General features: G+C 53.3%; 2 protein-coding genes across 2 annotated transcripts in view; both read right to left on the bottom strand.

Moving 5' to 3' along the window:
* Window positions 1-2,419: 2,419 nt before the first annotated feature.
* On the bottom strand, window positions 2,420-18,074 carry TGM1 (transglutaminase 1). The gene is made up of 15 exons (XM_011930749.1): window positions 17,637-18,074; window positions 15,724-16,017; window positions 15,386-15,574; window positions 14,144-14,392; window positions 13,637-13,755; window positions 13,401-13,508; window positions 12,779-12,953; window positions 12,239-12,377; window positions 11,994-12,097; window positions 9,595-9,683; window positions 8,965-9,118; window positions 8,573-8,854; window positions 8,265-8,425; window positions 7,753-7,889; window positions 2,420-2,824 (listed from the first exon to the last, which is right to left on the bottom strand). The coding sequence occupies exons 2-15, from the start codon at window positions 16,013-16,015 to the stop codon at window positions 2,596-2,598; spliced, it is 2,427 nt and encodes an 808-aa protein (XP_011786139.1). The 5' UTR covers window positions 16,016-16,017; window positions 17,637-18,074; the 3' UTR covers window positions 2,420-2,595.
* Window positions 18,075-19,197: 1,123 nt separating this feature from the next.
* Window positions 19,198-21,266, bottom strand: part of RABGGTA (Rab geranylgeranyltransferase, alpha subunit) — a 7,283-nt gene continuing 5,214 nt past the window's right edge. The window contains exon 16 of the mRNA XM_011930740.1: window positions 19,198-19,423. Within this exon, the coding sequence (XP_011786130.1) occupies window positions 19,275-19,423 (149 nt within the window). The 3' untranslated portion in view covers window positions 19,198-19,274. The remainder of the gene's footprint in view (window positions 19,424-21,266) is intronic.

The raw sequence follows: 21,266 nt of genomic DNA, 5'->3' as shown, positions 1-21,266 counted from the left end.
TTTTGAGACAATCTCACTCTGTAGCCCAGGCTGGAGTGCAGTGTTGTGATCTCGGCTTACTGCAGCCTCAACCTCCCCAGGCTCAGGTGATCCACCTCAGCCTCCAGAGTAGCTGGCATTACAGGTATGTGCCACCACACCCGGCTACTTTTTGTCTTTTTTGTAGAGATCAGGTTTTGCCATGTTGCCCAAGCTGGTCTTGAACCCTTGAGCTCAGTGATCTGCGTGCCTCAGCCTCACGAAGTGCTGGGATTACAAGCATAAACCACCATGCCCGGCCACTATAGAGTTTTTAGCTCACAGATTTGTCCACCCTAAGCCTCCAGCTATGAGTCAATTACACTTTAAGTTTTCCTACCCTGGTACTGGCTCTCCAGAAGTTTCTGTTTTTGGGCTTCTGCTGTTAAGTTGTGATTCTCTGTATCTGCTTTTTTGTCTCTCCAGTGTTAGGGGCAGGAGTTTGCCCTGTGCCCTCAATTCTCTGATAAATCCAACAAGAGTTATTAACTTTCAATTTGTTCAGCATTTTTCTTGTGAGGACAGGAGTGAGGACTCCCAAGCTTGTTACAGGCCGGACTAAAACCTCCACCTCCTGGGTTCAAGCAATTCTCCTGTCTCAGCCTCTCAAATAGCTGGGATTACAGGCATATGCCACCATGCCTGGCTGTTTTTTTTTGTTTGTTTTTTTTTTTTGTTTTTTTTTTTTTGATTTTTAGTAGAGACAGGGTTTCACTATATTGGCCAGGCTGCTCTCGAACTCCTGACCTTGTGATTCGCCTGCCTTGGCCTCCCAAAGTCCTGAGATTATAGGCGTGAGCCACCATGCGCGGCCTATCTTCCCTTTTATAATATGATCTTCCTCCTGGGCTTCGAATTTCTGTGCATGTCAACCTCTGTTCGTGGCACCCATGAGTCAGAAATGCAGGCACCACCCTTATCTCTGCCCTCCCTCCTCTCCAAATTCAATCTATTACCAAGTCTCATCAGTTCTATTTCCTATACAACCTTCAAACCCACCCCCCCTTTTTTTCCCATTCGTACTACTTCTACCCTAATTCAGGTTCTCCTGTCTCTCATCCCAAGAGGACTCTAGTCTTGCTACCTCCAGCCCAACCCTTCTAATTTCTTTTCTATGTTGCTTTCATCGTGAATCATGTGAAATGCAAAACTGATCATATCGTCCCTAATTGAAAGCTCCCCCTTACTTTCAGAAGGAAGTCCAAACTCCTAAATATGGCAAAAGGATTTTTAATGAACTGGCCCAAGCTTACCTCTTCAAGCACATCCCTTGCCACTTTGTACTCATCATGTACCCATATGCCAGTCCTCATCCAGCTGTCTGCATTTTCCAAATATGCTGTGTTGTCTCGCATATCTGTGCTTTACACGTGGTGGGTGATTCCTCTGTCCTCTGCCTCTTGGACTTGACTTTTTCTCATCTTTCATGGGTCATCTGTCACCTTCACGAAGCCTTTCTGTATCAGCCCAGGCAGAATCACAGTTCTCTGGGCCCCTCGGCATCCTGAACATCCCTCTACTACCATGCAGAACGTATCTCATAAGGTTGTTGTAAGGATTAAATGAATTCATAAATATAAAGTGCTTGGAGCCTGGCTCCTGGTAAGTGTGTCATACGCATTTACTGTATTTAGAATGTTTACATATCTGCCACCCCCACTGGACAGGAGCACCTTAAGGGAAGGGCTTGTTTCTTCTTGTGCATGTTACACTACTGATGCCTCATGGTATGCACCTTGTTCATGTATTTATAGCTAGTAGGAACAGCTCAATTTTAGCTCTCTTTTTCCTGCCCCATGAGCCCTTTGTCTTGAAAGCCTTCTAAACTTAAGGGTTCAAGAAGACATGCGTTCAGGACCAGAATATCAGGTACATGATTTCATGGCTACTCCTGGCCCAAGAAGAATGTAGGCAGTGGGAATGCAGAAAAAAGAACAGCTGAAAAGAAAAATGAAAGGGCATTGTTCTTGATCTTTAGTATACACAGGAGTCAAACTCTTGGTGAGTCTGTTCTGGGCCTCTGCCACAGGGATTCTGACACATGAAGTCTATGCTAGGGCTCATATATCTGGATTATTAATAAATATCTGAGTGATTGTAATAGAGGTGGTCTAGACACTACACTTGAAAAACCCTGAGGCAAAGGAACAGTTTCATTCAAACCAAAGCCAAAATCCTCTAAAACTCATCTACAGGAAAATTTCCAGGTAGAATAGAGTTATACAAAGAATATCAACTCTGTCTTTCTGAGCCTCAACTTCCCTTGTGCTTCCCTCTCTCTGGTGAGGGATACTAGCCCCTGTCAGTGGATGATACAGAAGGGCCATGTGCGGCCCTGGGACAGACCATGGTTCCATCCGTCTTGGTGTGGCATGGACTGAAAGATGGACAGAGCAGCAGCTTCATTAAAAAACAGTTTATTAGCATCTGTGCCCCTAGTGCAAATGAAGCCTGACTCCCTCTCCGGAGCTCTGGACTCCCCACCTGAGCTCCTGGGGAGCTGCTCTATAGTGTGCCCCCATCTTGGGGCAGTGTCCTTGCTCATCTGACTCCAGTCTGATTGCTCCTGACACAGGGCTAAGCTCCACCTCGAGATGCCATAGGGATGGTCTCTCCCAAGTGACTGTCACCTCCAGCATCTGAGAAGAAGCCCCTGGCCCCAGGGGCTGGGGCCACATCCACCTGGATGACACCGTGCACCTGGGAGAGCTGCGGGCTGTCCAAGCTGGCAATGAGCTGGCGGGGGCCTGGTCGCACAGGCACAAACGTCTGGCGCAGTGTCACTGTTTCATTGCCTCCGATGTCCCTGTGGGCAGAGACAAGGTCATGGGCCTGGAGTAATTGGGGGTGGAGTGGGGAGTAAGAGCTGATCGAGGGCAGTCAGGAGGAAGAAGCAGGAGGTGGACCCATTCAGACAATTCAGGCTCACCTGAAATTTCCACACCCAAGACCAGGAGCCCCAAGGCACCTCTGCATAGCCAGCTCAGCAGCCACCCACCAGCTGCCTGTGCTGGAACTCTCCCCATCGTCTGGGACTCCTTCCTCCCTACTCCCACATCCACCTGGACAAAGACGGCTGATGCCACCGCAGAGTCCTCTCATGCCATCCCCTCCATCACCACTGCTTCTGCCCCAGACAGAACATCCTCACCTCACCTGGGGTTTCCAAAACCAAGAAAACTTCAAAATGAGACTTTGGAGGCCCAACACAATATTTCCAAATACTTCCAGTTTTGACAAGAGCATAGGTTGAAGAAAAGTAATTTTTCTCTGCTATGATCATCGTTCCAAAGAACAAAAGAGCATTTTCACACACAAAAACATTAAAAGGATGTTATCTTCGGAGAAAAAGGAAAATCCTCCCCAAGAACAGACAACAGACATCTTTAAATGGACATAAACCCTTGTGTGTGTGTGTGTGTGTGTGTCTGAGAGAGAGAGACAGAGAGGCGGGTGGACAAACCACACACACACACACACATACGCACACACCAGTGTTTTCATTTTCTCCTTTCCACATGGGCCTCTGAAAAATTGATTCCCAGACCTCCCCTGGGAATCATGATTTCACTTGTCCTCTAATGGAACTCCTTGCCTTCCATCCCACTTTTGTATTCTGTTCTGCTAACCACTCAGAGGTGAACTAAATCCTTCAAGAATTTAGTGCTCCTTTGGTGCTTGTGGCATGAGATCCTGGCCCTCTAACCTGACACACAGGCTCACTCTGACTCAGCCCCTGCTACTTGCACAGCCTCATCATCCCCCACCATTCCTCCTGCTGAGCAGCCCTACTGAATGCCATCTTCCCCAGACTCACCTCCACAGTCATGCTTTGCAGTCTTCGCCTTGTGTGGAATGAGCACCCAGCTCTGCCTCCCCACCCTGGGCATCCTTGTGAAGGCCTACTTTTCCTCCAAGGCCTGGCACACCACTTCCTCAGTGATGGCTCCCCTGAGCACCTCTTGCCTCTAGGAAAAGGAACCTCACCCTTTTCTGAGCTCCTCCAGCAATCTGAACGTTTCATTTTATACACTGAACATGATTGCATTTATATTGCATTTGCTCGTGCCTGTGGGAATTTGTCCTTCCTGCCTTTGCCTAAACCTCACCTCTGGTGCCCTATTCAACCCAAGCCTGCTGTTGGGGACCCTTTCCAGACACAGAACCTGTGCAGTCACTGTTGTCCTCTTAGAGAATGAGCCAACATCCCTAACTCCAAGGATGAGTTCTTTCCAGGGCAAAGCATTTGTCTTGGAGCCTGGTTCAGAGGGGTTCCCCAAGACCACTCCCCTTTTCTACCACTTGTTAGCTGTGAGGCTTAGGAGAAGCTATTTAACTTCTCTGTTCCTCACTTTCCGGGTCATAAAATGGAAGTGAAAGTAAAAGGAGGAGTGGGATCTGATTATCCTGAAGATGCTTCTGAACTCCCTGAAGGAGGGAGGCAGGGATATATAATTGAATGTGGTACGATAGGAAGTCTATAAATTAAGTCTATAACTTAATGGCTAGGCTATGTCCTGACTGCTTACAAATTTGCATTCTTAATTTTTGCTAACTTTTTCAAAGATACAAGATTCAAGGTTGTTCAAGCTCAGACCAGCCCTCAGAAGTCTATTTATACCTTAATTGAACTGTAATATTTCAGAAAGTAATCTTTACATTGCAATAACTGATTATTTTCAAGAGAAACTGTTTTCTAGGTGGAAATGTCAAGATCTCTCCCTCCCCTGGTCTCAGTGTGAGGTGGGGACTTTACCATACCTCTTTTGTGAGGTGAAGCTGAGTACAAGCCATCTGCTAAAGCTGGGATGTTCCTGAAACTGAGTGTGGGTCATGAAACCAACTCCCCGACAAGGATACCAGAACTTAGACATTGAAATGAGCATTGTCCAATTGTGTACTTGTTCAATCATATGGCCTAGGCTTGAAATATTTTTAAAACTCCTCCTGGACTCTTCTTCAGAGCCATTTAAACCATATGCACACACACGTGTGCTCAGTGACGCAACGGTCAGCCTGTCCTTCCTTCCACAGCATGCCTCGGTTCTGATGGAAAAGGGCAGTTACCCACCTGTTCGCTTATCTTATTAATTAGTCTTAGCTCTTGATGACTTCAGGTCTCTCCGCAAAGTCAAATCTACCCCTAAGAAGGCAGATTGACCACTCTGAGGACATTCTAGAGAATATGATTCAGACTCTGAGGGAAATTCCCAGGAAGGGTTTGGAACAGACTTCCAGCCTCCCTGGTGACTGCTTTTGGTGGTGACAACAGCCATCTGGAGGAGTGAGTTCTGGAATGTTTATTAAGTGGCCAGTCACCACACTGGGGTGGCACACCTTATGCTATAATGGGGTTCCATGCCACAGCCTTTGATGTGCAAATGAGAGGCAAAGTACACCCATCTTGGAATCTTATGTATCTGAACCAACAGCTCAGCGATGTCCCCCTGGAGGCTCCCAGTTGTACTGGAGGCTCTGTTCTGGACTCACAGCAGCTAAGGAGCCACAGACTGTCCAGGGAGGATCTGCCTTAAGAAACCATCATCCAACCCTATCTTTTACTGTAGGTAGACTCACACAAACTCTACAGGTAAAGACAGGGAACAGGTCCCCCAACACTCAGCACAGTGTCCCTTTCCTTACTTCCAGGCAGGGCCAAGAGGCAAAGGCCTGGTGGGGCTGCTGAGGCAAGTCCAGCTCTGGGGATGCCTTAGGATGAGGAAGCCCCCCACCCCACCATGTGGGGGTGTGAGTAAGAGATGTCTGCCGGGCAAGACGAGCAAAGCAGGCTATCCGGGGGGTTCAGGCTCTGTTCACTGAGCTGCCAGAGACCCTGGTAGGGTGACATGAGGAAAGTCCTCCTTTGTGACACATCATAGCATTCCCAGGGGCCCAGGCTGGGGCAAAGATCAACATAGCTGCCTTCTCCGCTTTGGCCTAATGCCAAAGGTGGCGGCCACCACCAGGAGAGCTGCGAGGGAGGGGTGGGCAGGGGGTCCTCTGTTTCCTCCCCTCAGTTTCCCCACCCCAAGCCATTGTTCTTTCTCAGGAGCTGTCTGTCTGAAGGTGAAGCCTGCCTCTGTCCCAGAAGGCTGATCTAGAAGGCCAGGCTCTGGCCTGCTCTGCTTTCCCTCTGTGCTTTTCCTAGGGAGGGACAGGGCAGTACGTGTGAGTCTGTATCAAAGACGACAGCCACAGGCCCAGGAACGCAGCATGTGTGTGCCCTCACTGCACCCAGGGGCTTGCCCAGCCCAGGATCAGGCCCAGACGGCTGGGTAAGGGCCTGAGGGATGGGATTCTCTCCTCTGGAATTGCTACTTGGCCCTCATGGCACAAAACAAGCAATGAGCTTGAGAGTCTGTGCATGGTATGCACCACAGTGGGTAGAGCAGAGTTTGCCCCTTACGAGCTGTGAGACCACGTGAGACGTGACCGCCAGCTTCTCCATCTGGAAGTGGGGGTAATAATGGCAATAATAAAAATAATAACTACCAATGGAGCACTAACTTTGGCCAAGCAATGCACTAAACAACCCTAGGTCCAGGGGCTATTGCTATCCCTGCTTTATAGATGAGCACACTGAGGCTTGAAGGAGAGAAACCGCTTGCCCAAGGGCATATAGCCAGTAAGTGCTAGAGCTGGGACCTGAACCCATAACCTTAGGGTTCCAAAACTTTGCTTGTGTGTGTGTGTGTGTGTGTGTGTGTGTGTGTATGAGAGAGAGAGAAACAGAGACACACCATCTCACTCTGTCGCCCAGGCTGGAGTGCAGTGGCACAAACATGGCTCACTTCAGCCTCAACCTCCCCAGGCTCAGGTGATCCTCCCACCTTAGACTCCCAAGCAGCTGGGACAACAGGCGCACACCACCACACCTGGTTAAGTTTTTAAAACTTTTTTGTAGAAACAGGGTTTCACCATGTTGCCCAGGCTGGTCTTCAACTCCTGGGCTCAAGTGATCCATTTACCTTGGCCTGCCAAAGTGCTGGGATTACAGGTGTGAGCCACCACACCCGGCCCAAAACTTTGCTTTTAATCATATGATGATCTTTAATTTTTTTTTGTTTTTGTTTTTGTTTTTGACATGGAGTCTGCTTCTATCACCCAGGCTGGAATGCGGTGGCTCAATCTCAGCTCACTGCAACCTATACTTCCTGGGTCCAAGCGGTTCTCCTGCCTCGGTCTCCCAAGTAGCTGGGATTACAGGTGCCTGCCACCAAACATGGCTAATTTTTTTACTTTAGTAGAGATGGAATTTTACCTTGATGGCCAGGCTGGTCTCGAACTCCTGACCTCAAGTGATCTGCCTGCCTCAGCTTCCCAAAGTGCTGGGATTACAGGCGTAAGCCAGCCAGCACACCTGGCCTTCTAATGTACTTTAAAGAGTTTTTGTGTCCAAAGGAGATAATATTCCTGAAAGTGCCTGGTCAGTTCTTCAGTGCTAGGCAAATATTAGCAATGAGTTACTAACGATTCCTATGTGGCGCTTTTGCTCCCTAATTAGATAGTGAGGCAGGGCAAGGACACAGCACAGCACCAGGTGCCCAGGAGGTCTCCCTAAAGGCTGGTGGGACTGAGCTGGGTAGGGAGGTATTGCTAGCTGGCCCCAACCTGCTTGTTTGGGTCCTGACAGAACATACTTGTCCAGACAGAGAGGAAGCAAAGCTAGGAGTCAGGACAGCCTGTGGGGAAGGCCAGAGTGGCAGCAGGGGCAGGAGGAGAGGCAAGACTCACCCAACGTTGAGGATCTTGGGCCTCTGTAACCCAGAGCCCTCGAGTCGGAAGACGACGTTGGTGAGGGTGACGGGAAGGGGGTTCTTGAAGACAATCTGTACTTCACACTCCTGGCCAACCACTGCTGCTCCCAGTAACTGAGAGAAAAAGAGGCCCATCCCTCATGTCAGAGACCCTGGTCAAACACACGGGGACTGTACACTGCACCAGAGAGGGGAAGCTGCTTAGAAGCAAAACCTCCCCGTGTCCCACATTTATCCCCCTGAGAGAAGACTCCCCAGAAGTCAGAGAAGAAACTCCAGCCTATTCCCCAACAAAGGCTGTCACAGAACCAGAGACATAAGATCCCATGCTACAGATGAGGAAACTGAGGCCCCAGAGCCAGTTCTTGACCTTCTCCTACAAAGGCTTATCAGGCCAGCCTGCTCCTGGCTTAGCGCCTGCCTCTGGTGTCCTTATCCCCTGGCCTTCACTCTCTGACCACCCCTCACGCCCCAGCAAACTGCATTCACCGTGAGGGAGAGGTCTGGGGTACGCAGACGGAAGGTGTGCTGCTTGGCCAGCACCTGCCCGCTCTCCTTGACGTGGCCTGAGACGTTCAGCAGCATGGCCCCTTGGTCCACGAGGTGGGGCCGGTATTCCTTGTAGGCCACTGGCATGGTCACACGGTCCGCTGGGGAGAAGAGGCATGGCGTCACTGAGGCCTGCTTCCCCACATGCGGCTTCCCCCAGGGACTCCCCACTGCTCCTGGGGTCTCCATGTCCACAGCCCTGAGGTGCCCAACCATCCAGGGGGCAGGGCTGGGTAAGGAGCACTTACAGGCCCCTGGTGCCAGCTCCACTTCTTTCTTGGTTTCCTTGAAGATGGTCCCAGTGACACCGGTATAGAAGGTGACTGAGAGGTAGAGGTGCAGTTTCACTGTGCGGCGGCTGCTGCTGTGATTGGTCAGCATGACCGAGACCATCAGATCCTGCCCCATCACCGCGTCCTGTGCCTCCACCTGCATGGCCACATCCTCCGCTGAGCCCCGGTTGGCATACACATTGGGTTTGCTGCCGTGGGCTGTTGCTGTCTCTACTGCCTTCCGCTCCGCATCTGAGCCTGGGGGTTGAAGGTCAAGGGTGAGGTTCCAATTCCCACTTGGGTGGGTGAGCACTTGACAGGAACACTTGTCATGGGGCCCAGAGCTGGCTGGGTTGGGGGAATGGTACCTTCTGGGTGCTTATAGAGGTAGGTGATGTCCTCCCGCGTGTTGGAGCCGATGGCCTTTGTGACAATGAGTGTGCCGATGGCCTTCTCCTCCACATACACAATCTTGAAGCTGCCATCGTCCTGCCGCTGCCAGTACACCTTGTCACTATTCACCTGTGGGAGGGGTGGGGATGAGCAGGAATGAGTGAGCCAGAAGGTCTGGGGGTGGCCTGACTCCCGGCCTCCTTCCCCTGATCCCAGGAGCTATGGAACAGGGCTTGGTCCCAAGGGTGGGAGCTTCCTGGCAGAGCCCAAGGGGAGACTTTCCAAGATGAGCCAGATGAGGCCAGAGTGCAGGGAAGAAGCTGGTCTGGGAAGCTCCTCTCAGAGCACTTTGGCAATAATAACAGTAATTCCTCATGCTCATTGGCTGATTTTACGACTAGTGAAGCAGTTTCATACCCATTATCTCTTTTGATCCTGAGTACAAGAAGCAAGGCAGCCTTGATTATCCCCTTTTACAGGTGAGGAAACTGACTTGTATAATGAGTGACTTGCCCAGGGTCTCACAGCTGGTCAGTCAGCGGTGAAGTCGGGACCAGAGAACCCAGGACTGAAGCCCAAGAAGGCACCTGCGGCCCAGCCCTCACCTCAGCAAAAATGAAAGGCGTGTCATACTTCATGTAGACCAGGCCATTCTTGATGGACTCCACGGAGCAGGGGCCACAGCAGAAGATGCCTAGAGTGTGGTGGGACAAAGGCAAGAGATCTGAGAAGGCAGAGAGGGACCTTCAGATCCTGGGTGGGGTCCACACAGGGCCCCTGCCCTAGCCACTCAGGCCTGGTCCCACTGCCTGGTGGCCTCTGGAACAAGGCCATCAGCCCTCACCCAAACACTTGGGGGTCAGTTGACAGCCAGTGCAACACAGGTATGGAAAACAAAGAGAGAGTGGCTCCATTCGGCTGTCAATTCTCTTTCCTCAGCCCAGGCTGCTCTGCTGGAGGACGGGGGCAAGGTACAGATGTGCAGACCAGCCTGCCTGATAACCAAGTCCCTGACACACTCTTTCATGGCTGACTGACACTGGATGTCCACCATCTGTGACCCCCAGAGGACAGGACCCCCTATCCTTTATCGTAACCAACCCAGAGTCTACAGTGGCCCTGCCTCATGGCCTTTGTGACAATGAGTGTGCAGATGGCCTTCTCCTCCACATACACAATCTTGAAGCTGCCATCATCCTGCCACTGCCAGTACACCTTGTCACTATTCACTTGTGGGGGGTGAATAGTGACACCACCGCCACCACCATTCCAGAGAGATGCGGAACAACCTTCAGCTCTGCAGCCTGCTGCCCTCTCTACTGGGGGGAGCTGGTGGGTAACAGAGTCTGCCCTTATCATACTCAGGAGGCTGCCTAGAAGAGATAGGCTGACAGGAGGAGGCCTGGTAGGAGAGGACAGAGTGGGAAGTAAGTACCATCCAACAGGAAAGAATCTTAGACAACACCTAACACTACACACTCCTTTACAGACAGGGAAACAGCAAGGTGAAGTGCATGCCAGGATCTCACAAGACAGGAGGTGCAGGGAGAATGAAAGGAGCTAAGACTTTCTACTACGCTTCTGGCATGCTGCTGGTCCCTTCAGATAGAGAATTTCTCATTTAATCCTCCCAATCACCCTATGTGGTATCTATTATCCCCAAATTTCATCCAAACAACCAAAGCCGTAAAGTGCGAGGTGCTTGCCCAAGTGCATACATCTGAGAAGTGATCAGGCTGGGATCAAGCCCCAGTCTGGCTGGCCCCGAGCCCCCTGCCTGATGTCCACCCCACCACTTCCCAGAGTTGGAGGCCAGAGCTCAGATCTGCCAGTGTCTGGGCCAGGCTGTTTTAGCATCACAGGCATCACTGGGTTGCACAGCTCAGGGGGCTGTGTTCACATATCTGAGTGAGAGGGAGGGCGCTGGGAAGAGGCCAGGGGAGGAATGTAGGCTAGGGAGGACTCTCTGACCTGGGGTGAGTAAGGGAGAGGCTGGACAGAAGGCAACTGGCAGGGCAGGCCTCGTGGCCTGCGGCTGGAGTATCACGCTGGGAAGGGGTGGGGGTTTGCTTGAGAACAGAGTGTATGGTAGTTCTAATTTCTGCAGAAACACATGTATGTGGACACAGAAAAGAGACCCGTGGGTTATATCAATGGTAATCATGTATTAAGGCAGGGTCATAAGGGCTATTTTCTTCTTTGAACCTATCTGAGCCCTGACTTTTTTCTATACTGTATATATAATTCACAGTGAGCAATGGAACAGACAGGAAGGAACTTGGTGAAAGCAAGAATATGTGTTTAAAAGGACTGGACTTGTTCTGTTGCTGACCTACCACTCTGTGCCCCAGAGGACGTCACTCCATCTCTCTGGTCACCCTTTGGAGTGGGTCCCAAATCTGGCTGATCGTCAGAATCACCAGAAGAACTTTCAAAAACATACATTGTTAGCATCTATCCTTGGAAAGTCTAATGTATCAGGTTTGGGGTAGAACCTAGAAATTTACTTTAAAAATATTTTTGAAAAAAAAACCCAAATACCTCCTGAGAGAGAATAGGGAACCTTTACATTTTGTGTTCTTCAATTCCACACTTTTTTTCCTTCCAAGCATGTATTATTACTTATCAAAATGACTTTAAAAGGGTCCTTCAATTAATTATCTCCAGGATATGTAAGTTAAAAAGCAAGTAAGAATAGTGAATATGGATTCTCTTTCTCCAAATACTCTTACAGCTTTGAATTTTGAACCTCCCTTGTATATTAACCATTAGAAATAAAATAAACCATTATAAATAAGTAAAATTTAGGCAAATAGAGCATTATACAGAAAGGTAAAAATAAACTAACATCTACATGGTGGTTCATCTGATAAACCCGTTTGAGAAGCCGTGGGGTTACAGGGCTCGGCTCTCCAGCCCAGCCCAGCACTGACACTCTGGACTGTGTTACTCAGGTAGGGGAGATGAGCAGGGGCATGGTAGGAAGTAGGGGGGCCCGGCTCACCACTGCTAGTCTCCTGGGGTGTGGCATCTACCACCTGCCACCCATCAAAGCCCGAGGGAAGATCTGGCCTCTTCATCCAGCAGTCGTTCCACACATGGAAGTTCCTGGATGGACATGGAGGAGGGGCTGGGTCTGAGCCCCAGGGTCAGGAGTCCACGGTTTCCCCAGCCTCCCCTGCCCACCCTCCACCTCCAAAGCTCAGGTCACCATTCTTCAGCACAGATGGGCAGTCCACCCCAGCTCACCAGACAGAATCATGGTTCAGGTGCTCTAGGGGCTTCATGTTCTCATCGAAGTAGATGTCCATGGTAAGGGATGTGTCTGTGTCATGGGCGGAGTTGAAGTTGGTGACAGTACGGGTGGCCAGACCCAGGCAGCGCAGCACTGTGGCGGAGCGAAGGTTGGGGTTCAAGGCATGGGTTGGGGGCAAGTGAGGCATCGTGTCAGGAATATCAGGGGGAGAAGGGCAACTAGGATTGCCAAGCTGGGCATAGACTGCCAGGGTCAGGGTCACCTGGGCCAGAAGGCCTTTGGGCTACAGAGCACTTGGGGTCAGGGGAAGCTAGGCCACCTGCCTGGCTCAGTCCCTGCCTGTCCCTTCTCCCTCCTTTCCCTTAGGCCTCTCTCTGTTGTTAACACTAATTAATGATAATTAAGACCAGCCTATCATCCACCCCCGCCTGCACCCTGCACTGTAGCCACAGCTGGGCAGGGCTGGATAAGCCTGGCTTTCCTCCCTTCTCCCTGTAGGGCCCGTGCCACTCCTGTCCCAGTCCCTCCACTACCTGTAGTGGTCACGCCAGCAAAGACCCAGCACTGGCCATATGGGACGGAATAGCCGGTGCGTAGGTAGCTAAGCAGGATCTCCACGCTGCCCACCCACGCTGATGGGTTGGTGCCTCGGGAGTAATCACCAGACCAGTTCCCAATCAGGACTCCATTGTCATCCAGGGAGTTCACCTGCCCAGGACAGGATGAGACGGGGCTGAGGTGGAGGAGGGGCTCAGGACCTGCCGTGTGGTCCCTAGCCCAGCCCTGACCCTGCAACCACCCCTTACCCCTAAATGCCTCAGGATCCAGACATCAGCCTGAGCTCCATCCAGCCCTTTCCAGAGCCACCTGCCCCCCTCCTACCCAGGCTCTGACACAGGAATGTGAATCCTGGGTGTGCCAAGTTTTGGGTTTGGCCCTGCATTCCACAGGAGCTGGGACAGGAGCCAGGAAAGGCGGGCTGCGGGGCAGGCAAGGGAGAGAAGAGGAGGGATACCCCTTCCTGAAGTATCCTTTGCAAGGGCAGGGACAGGGCTGGGGGTTCTCAAGGAATCCAGAAAGGGCAGGATGAGGGTGGAGGTGTGGCGAGGCAGCAGGCAAACACACAGTAGGACTCAGAGACATGAGGGTGCTCACCATGGCAGAGATGACCCGGGAGACACTGACTGGGTCTCCACGGCCTCCATATGGCATCCCCCGCCGGTCCAGGATGTATAGGCAGGCATCCAGCACCCCATGGTCAAACTGGAAGGAGGGATGGAGGGCAGAAGTGACAGCCTGAACCCTAGGCCAGCACCCTGCTCCAATACCCCAGCCCCCACACCCACCCCAGCTCCCCTGGGTGCATGTGACCCTGGCCAGCTACATCATACCTGGCCGTAGTTCCAGGTCCGCTCGCCAATCTGTGCTTCGGTCCCATAGTAAATTCTCCCAGACTCATTAAGCACATACTCCTGCCGCCAATCCTCATGGTCCACGTACACAATGTCCTCTGTGTCCCCAGAACACACAAAACTGGTTCCCTCCAGTTCTCTCCCTGGGCCTCACCTACTCCTGGCCAGTTCTGCAGGACTCATGTCCACAGAAGAAAATGTGGGGATGCCCCTAGCCTGACAGGACTGCCGCAGGAGAACAGGGGTAGCATGACAGATGGTAGAGGAGATTGGCCTTTGCCAGGGGCCTTTGCCAGGAGAGGTGTGGCTGGCTGTGTGATGGGCTGGCCACCTTTCTGCACCAGGCCTCGGTCCTCTCATCTGCTCAATGGGAGGCTGGCTTCTCCTGGGGTCAGGCACCTAGGCACCCTGCCGCATCTGAGGACAGGAAGACCTTCCCTGTCCTTCCCTCCCATCTACCCTCTGCTCCAGATCCCAGCTGCTCACCTGGGCACCAGGGGTTGAAAAGGATGTAGATCTCGTTGCGGGGGTCAAAGGGCAACTGGAACTCCCCAGCGTCTGACTGTGTGCGGACTGTGAACTGAAACTTGCCGATGATGGCGTTGGGGGAAGTGTGGACCCGCAGGTTCAGAGTCTGCCCACTGGCCTTGGCCACCTGGGCTTTCCAGCCTCCACTGCCCCCCTTGCCCACTGGGATGATCACGTGCGTGCCCTTGCCCACCTCGGGGTTGTTTCCTAGAGCAGGAAATCAACAATTAGCTGGCGAGGCCTTCCTGAGGAGAGGGGATGGAAGCTGGGACTTCTCCTAGCCCCACCCAAAATATGTATGAGCCACTGTGTATGTCCCTACATTGGGCCATCGTCTTATTCTCTGACAATCTCCCTCAGAGCAGCTCTGTCCCCACCCAATGCTTGCCCACATGTTAGGGCAGGGCCGCAGTCCAACATCCCAAACCCGTTCCCCTAACACTGAACTCTGAGGTGGGGAGGAGAGATGAGGGCTCTTGTCACCTTCTGCCTGCCTGTCACAGTGCCTGGGCCGGAGGGGCAGATCCACCTGCCCTGTATGAAAGGGCAGTCCTGATCCTGAAGGCCAACCCTGCCTGCTCCCTGGGGCTGCAGGTTCTAGAGCCCAGGGCACCCCTGGTGAAGGTGGTAGGGGTTCCTGGGAAATTAGAGGGTGAGGTGGGCAAGGTTAGGCCCTAATCAAAGAGTAAAAGGAGTCGCCTGCCCCAGGCAGCAGCATAATCACCAGCCTGAGAAGTCAAGCTCCATCAAGCAACGCGGTGAGGGAGGCACCTGCCCTGGGTCATGGGGACAAAGGGACAGAGACAGAGGGAGACAGAATTGGCAGAGATGGGGGACGTGGAAGGAGAGAGGGAGAGAGAGAGAGAGAAGAGAGAACCAGCCGCATCCTGGGGAACGAGAACAGACGCAGAAAGGACAGAGCAGCAATGCCAAAGGAGGCACTGAGGCAGGCCCTGAAGAGGAGTACTCTGAGACCGATGCCCCAGGAGGCTTGAGGAGGATGGGCCTGGGAAAACTGAAACACCAAGACCGTCTCTGAGACACACTCCCAGGGGCACACCCACACACTTGCACCTGCCTTATCTGGCAGAGGTGAGGAGTAGGGGGCAGGGAGGAGCCTAAACACCTCTCTGACTCTAATGCCAGCCTCTCCCCACCAAACATAGGGCCTTCACCCTTCCCACTCCAAGTCCCACTGACCGATGAGTAACTCAAGGGTGATGCGATCAGAGGATTCATAGGTCCGGGACAGGCGGAGAAGCATGTGGAAAGGCTGCCCGCGACGTACTATCAGCTCATCGTATTCATACTCGTCTGTGTGGTGCTCTTGGCGGTTCTGGTCTGAGCGCGAGCTCAGCAAGTCCACACCGGTCACTACTAGCATGCCCTCTGCAAGGGCACAGCTCTGGGTCAGTGAAGGCCCATGGGGAGCCCAGGCCCTCATCATTAGCCTCCTATCCCCCCAGAAATGCCAGGATGAGTCTCTGGTCCCATTAAAGCCTTTCAGCTCTCAGCTGAGGAGGACAGACTGGCCTCACCTCGGATGGTGCCATCTCCAGCTGCATTGACACCACTGCCCCGGGAGCCAGGTCTTCGAGTCCCAGAGCTGGACCCTCGACCCCTGGAGTCAGAGGGTTCAGGTCCCCAGTCGTCATCTGCCACATTTCGGCATGAACAGCAGCCACAGCAGCGAGCCCAGAAGGAACGGCTTCCTCCTCCTCTGCGAAAGCGTCTGTCTGGCTCTGGCTCTGGCTCTGGAGAAGGCGTGGTAGGGGGCTGCAAGGGGTTGCCACCCCAACGGCCAACGTCGGAACGTGGCCCGTCCATCATGCCTGTTAGGAAGAGGCGGGGGTGGCTCCTTAACCCAGGTAGCCCCAGCCAGCTGACCCAGAAACCCTCCATCCAGACAGCTGATTCGGTCCCAGCCCGATGACTGACACAATCCCACCTTGGCCCAGAGATTCTCCAAAAACATCCAGAGACCCTCCCTGAAGACCATTCAGACTCACCCAGAGAAGCTTCACACACTGCAGAGAAAAGCCTTCCCCTCACTCCCACCAAACCACATCCGAAAAACTGCCCAATGAAGAAACCCACTCAAGGATCCATCCCAGGAAATCCACATAGTTCCCTGCATGGACACTTGTCACAGCCTCAAGACCCAGCTGCACACACATCAGAGTGCTCCAGCATCCCTGGGCCTGGTCCCTCCACCTGCTGGCTCCGCAGTCTAGAGGTGCACAATGCTGATAGCTTCTAGAACTCATTTGTTAGCAGAAATTCCCCAACTCAAGGTTCCTCACAAGACAGACAGGTGGCCCCGGGGCCTGGGGTCCTTGGCATTCCCAAGTCAGGGAAGACCCCACTTGGGGCTGCCAGAAGGGGTAGGGCATGGCAGGTGCCCGGAACTGTGCCCAGTCCAGGGAAAGCAGAGCCTTGGTGTTGGGGAACAGCCTGGCTGGGGCAGACAGGTACACAGTTGGCCCACACCCCACCTTGCTGGATCCCGGCACCGCCTCCGATAGTGTGGGCCACCTGGGCTCAGCACCACAGTGCCCGTGGTGGCCCCTCACCTGGCAGCAGTGTTGGCAACCGCAGCACTGAGTCCCGGGGCTGAGATGGAACAGGTCAGGATGGATGGGACAGGCCTGGTAAGTGACTTATATGGGAGGGAGGGGCCAAACAGCTGTGAGGGGTGGAGGGAAGAGGCAAGGCCTCTGAGTGGGAAATGGGGAGAAGATGCTAGGCAGGGAGCAGGGGTGAGGTCTGTCTGGGCTTAGGCTGGGCTTTGGTGGGATCCACCTGTGTGATGGCCCCTGGCACCAGCCTGATTCCTGCCAGACTGGGCATGTGAGGAGCCCCTTCTCCCGGATGAAGAAGCTGCAAGGGCAGCGAGGCAGGCAGGTCCTTCCATCCACAGCCCTGTCTGGCCGACCTTCTGGTCCCAAGCTCAGGCTGCCTACCTCTGCTCTCACAGGCTCCTGCTACCGAGCTCCATGAAGCCCAAGCCAGGCTCAGCCCTGTGAAACTGGCCCAGGGGCCTGGTGCTGGAACTCATCCTGCCCAGGGAGGTCCCAGGATCCCAGGTTGCAGACTGGTGACATCAGCAGAGAGGCCCTCAGACTGGCTTTACCAGCTAACCCCTGACCTGCTGGCTCTACCAGCTATCTGACTCCCCGCACCCCCAAGTCTGTCCCTTCTTTCTCAGCTGCTCTACAGCCCCAGGCATGAGTGAGCTGCCCCTCAAGTTTGGGATTAGGGAGATCAGAGTAGGAGCAATCTCATTTCACGTCCCCCACCCCCACTGTGGCCTGGGGAGTTGGGGGAGGCTTACGCCTTTCCACTCAGGCTTGGGTGGGAACTGAGACCCCCTTCCAGGGGTACAGAGTACCTTTCTCTCACTGAGAGGAGTCTCTGCTCATTTGGACTCGAGGATTCCCTCTTCTCCAACTTGGAATTCTTCCTGGGAATCCAGACCAACCGGCTCAGGCACCTGTGCTGTGTGCATCCTAACTCCACCCCAACACTGGGGAAACACCAAGGATGGCACAGGGGCAATCCCTAGGCAGAGAGGAGGAGGCTAGGCATCTTCAGGGAGGCTCTCCTTGGGTCTTGTCCTTGGGCCTGTCAGCCAGGGGCTTCTTCCTTCTTTCTTTCCTTCCCACTGGTGTCCCAGCTCTGCCCATGGGCTGCCGAGCAGAAGACAGTGAAAACAGGTTGACAAGAAGACACAAGGAAGCAGAATCCAGGAGGGGCTGTTTGGTGATGCATCAGGCAGGGAGGCGCCGTGGGGAGTGGGGACAGAGAGGCCCCAGGAACTGGCAGGGAGCCCTCCCCACCCACACTGCCTTTTCTTGTCCAGCTTCAAGCACCAGAACCTGCCTGGGGGTGGGGGCAAGTGCCCCACCTCCAACACCCTCAGTAGACACACCAGTGGATATCAAACTTCCAGGCAGGTCAGCCAAAGGGCTTTGTGCAGGGGCTGGGTGTTTCTGCATCACTGCAGATACAGGAAGGGGCAGGGCCCTGGTTGTCCGGATGTGTGTGAGCACACGTGGGCCCAGGCGGATCCCAGAGAACCAGGAGGATGCCTTTGTCACACTCTCTCCCTAGCTTTAATCAATCTTTCTGTCCCCACCCAGCCAGGTTTGAGTCAGTGCCCTAACCCCTGAGCCAGTCCCCTCCCCCCACCACCACTCAGGACTGTCTAGGTCAGGACAAGGTGTGTACATGGTATGTGTGGGGGGACACCATGGGAGCAGATACTCAGCTCAGGACCTCAAGGAGCTGAGGCCAGGCCGCTGCCCAACCATTCCTTAGCGATACAGAAGCAAAAACATGAGTCTAGAATCCTAGACCAAGGGTAGAGACAACTTTGGTTTCAGTGCTGAAGCGCTCTGGCCAAGAACCATGGGCAAGTCTCAACAGCAGTTTCCTCATCAGAACACTGGGCCTAATAATCTCATCCCTGAGACTCTGTGAGGATCAAATGGTATCAAGTATTCTCAAAGGTACTTCAACCGTAGAATGCTACTCATGGGGACCGATACTGTGATTCAGGCAGGGCGGAGCAAGAGCACCCTGGCACACTCCTGGGAACATGGAGCCCCTGAGCCTCCTCAGCTATGGTGAATGGGGGCCAGGGCAGAGAGAACATCTGGAAGGTGCAGGGGTCATGGGAAAAACTTGTATGATGCTTCTAGCTGGAGAAACTCACAGTTGCTCTGTTCAGGTTCTGCTCAGCCAGAAGCAGAACCTGATCCCAAGCCCTGTTCCTGCTTGGAATCTAGACCCAGTCCCAGCCCCAACCCCAAACCAGAAGGTAGACACAAGCTCAGCCCTCACCCTGAATTCTGCCCCAGACATTGAGGCCTTGGCTCTCCCTGAGAGGAAACAACAGGATGGCGCAGAAAGAATGAGCTGACAACACCCCATGTCTCTTCCCTTTCTTTTCCAAAAATAAATGGCTGTAGTGATGAAGGTAGTGGTGTAGTGGTAGCAGTGACAACAGGTTGGTAGCCTGAGAGGGCCTCTCCATTCTTTATTCAGTCCCAATAAATTAAAGGGCAAGGGTAGGGGGCAGGGCCTCTTAGGTGAGGATGCTGCTAACTGAAGGCAGCAGTTCAGCCAGGTGCTCCAAGATGCCCATCGCTTGGCACAGCGGGTTACCCTGCAGGTTGAGGAGGACCAGCCTGGGGCAGGAGGCAAGAGGCTGGAGCGCTGCAGGTTGCTGGAGGCCTTGTGCAGGAGAGTCAAGGAAAGCTTGGCAGGTTCCTCCCAATTCATTTGCTCCTGTGTACCCTCAAGAGCCGGGGACTGTTGCCTGGAAGTCTGTTTGATGGGCATCTCATGTGCTCCCTGGAGGGAGTCAGGCTCCAGGCAGGGACTGCAAACATCTGCCCAAAGGGTCAGCCAAGAAAGAATGAGCTGCAACACCCCAAGCAGACTGGTGTAGTATCAGGGAGTGGTGGAGGGTGTGATAAGGTGGAAATCCAGCCTGGTCCAAAGAGACATTTACTATTCAGCAATGACCAAGGGCTGCTGAGTGAAAACACCAGTGTAAGGTTGCTCTAACTTCCAATTTTTAAGAGGAGAATCAGAACTCTAGATGTTTTTTAAAGTATGAAACTTCCTGATTTTCAAAAAACTACATGGACCTGAAGAACAGCTGCAGGCTGCCCATTTGTGAACTCTGATTTATGAAAGTCACTTACACTCTACCAAACTCCACCAGTGCAAGTCAGTGATAGCCCAACAGCCCCAGGCTCTCCCCCTTCAACTCACACTACAGAGTCCCTGTCTCCTGCCCTGCCAGAGGGTGGCACATACCCTGCCTGCTGTCTGTCCCTCCCCAGGGTGGCACCTCACCTTACCCACTGTCTGAAAGGAACCCAGAAGGAAGGATACGGTTGTTGCACAGTAGCAGCTCCTGCAGCCGGGGTAGGTTGGTGACGCCATCCAGGGACTCTATGGCATTATCACTGGCCTGCAGCACCTGGGGGCAGGGAGGGCAGGGAGGCAGGACGGGTGCTGTTAGCCGGGGATGGTTAGCAACTGAGGAGCTCAGAGGGGCTCGCGGGGTCAGGCTGCGTGATGGAGGTGGAAGGCACGCAGTTACCTGTTTGTGGTGGAAGGTCCTGCACATCTCTTTGTAGGATGGGCAGACTTCTGAGGTAGAGGAAGAGGAAAAGAACCACCCATGACAGGGATGGAGACATGGGTACTTTACCTCAAGGCAGCGCAGGGCAGCCAGTGCAGGTGGCAGGGTTCGGAGACGATTGTGTGACAGGTCAAGATGGGTGACCAAGAGCAGCTGTTCCAGATGGCAGAGCACTGTCAGATCCTGGGGGGTGAAGGGAGGAAGGAGGTGATGGGCTTCCCAGGAGACCTGGGAGAGGGTCTTCAGCCAGCGTTTATTAGGCACATGCCCTCTGTGCCCCACAGACCCTTGGGGACCCCAGCCAAGGAGAGGATGGGAGCACGTGGAAAGCTGACCTTACAGTCCACAGCAGTACATGACATGGGACAGTGAGTGCTGTGACTGGGGTAACCAGTGGGGTGGGTGAGGAGGAGGAGGCCTGGAGTTCAGAGGTACAGGGGCCAGTGGAGGGTGCTGGGTAAACAAAGACTGGTCCCCCATGGGGACTGGTCCTGATGAGGCAGAGATGAGTTTGGCAGGAATGGAGGTGGGCTGTGGTGATATGATAAAACTAATGTGTTGGGAAGGACTAGGAAAAGTGGAGCCTGGACAACTTCTCAGGAATCTCGGGAAAGTATTTGGCCTTCAGGTATTGGGGGTTGCTCCAGGGTGAGATGTGCTGGAATGTGTGGGAGGAGTGGGCTAGGGGTCATTCTGAAGGAAGATGAAGCTGTGACCAGCCTGGGGAAGAAGCAACACAAGGAGGTCCTGGTGACTCAGGATTTGAAAGTGAGTGACAAGAAGAATTGGCTGAGTGACAAGAAGAATTGGCTGAGTGACAGAAAGGCCTGGAAGAGGAGAAAGCTGGGAGGGAGGGATGAACTCTATCTTGATTGGGAGGAAGTCCACGAAGGCACCTGAGACTGGGGGCAAAGTCAGGGA

The sequence above is a fragment of the Colobus angolensis genome, unplaced genomic scaffold (genome assembly GCF_000951035.1).
Source record: "Colobus angolensis palliatus isolate OR3802 unplaced genomic scaffold, Cang.pa_1.0 Scaffold88, whole genome shotgun sequence".
Taxonomy (NCBI): Eukaryota; Metazoa; Chordata; class Mammalia; order Primates; family Cercopithecidae; genus Colobus; species Colobus angolensis.
This window is presented reverse-complemented; position numbering and strand designations above follow the sequence as displayed.

Bases quoted from the DNA above. Each gene is read 5' to 3' on its own strand.
- TGM1 (XM_011930749.1), bottom strand. From the start codon at position 16,015: ATGATGGACGGGCCACGTTCCGACGTTGGCCGTTGGGGTGGCAACCCC. The intron at 8,855-8,964 runs GTACCATTCCCC...TTCAACCCCCAG, and splicing joins CCTCTATAAGCACCCAGAAG to GCTCAGATGCGGAGCGGAAG. The intron at 2,825-7,752 runs GTGAGTCTTGCC...CTCTGCCCACAG, and splicing joins CCCAAGATCCTCAACGTTGG to GGACATCGGAGGCAATGAAA.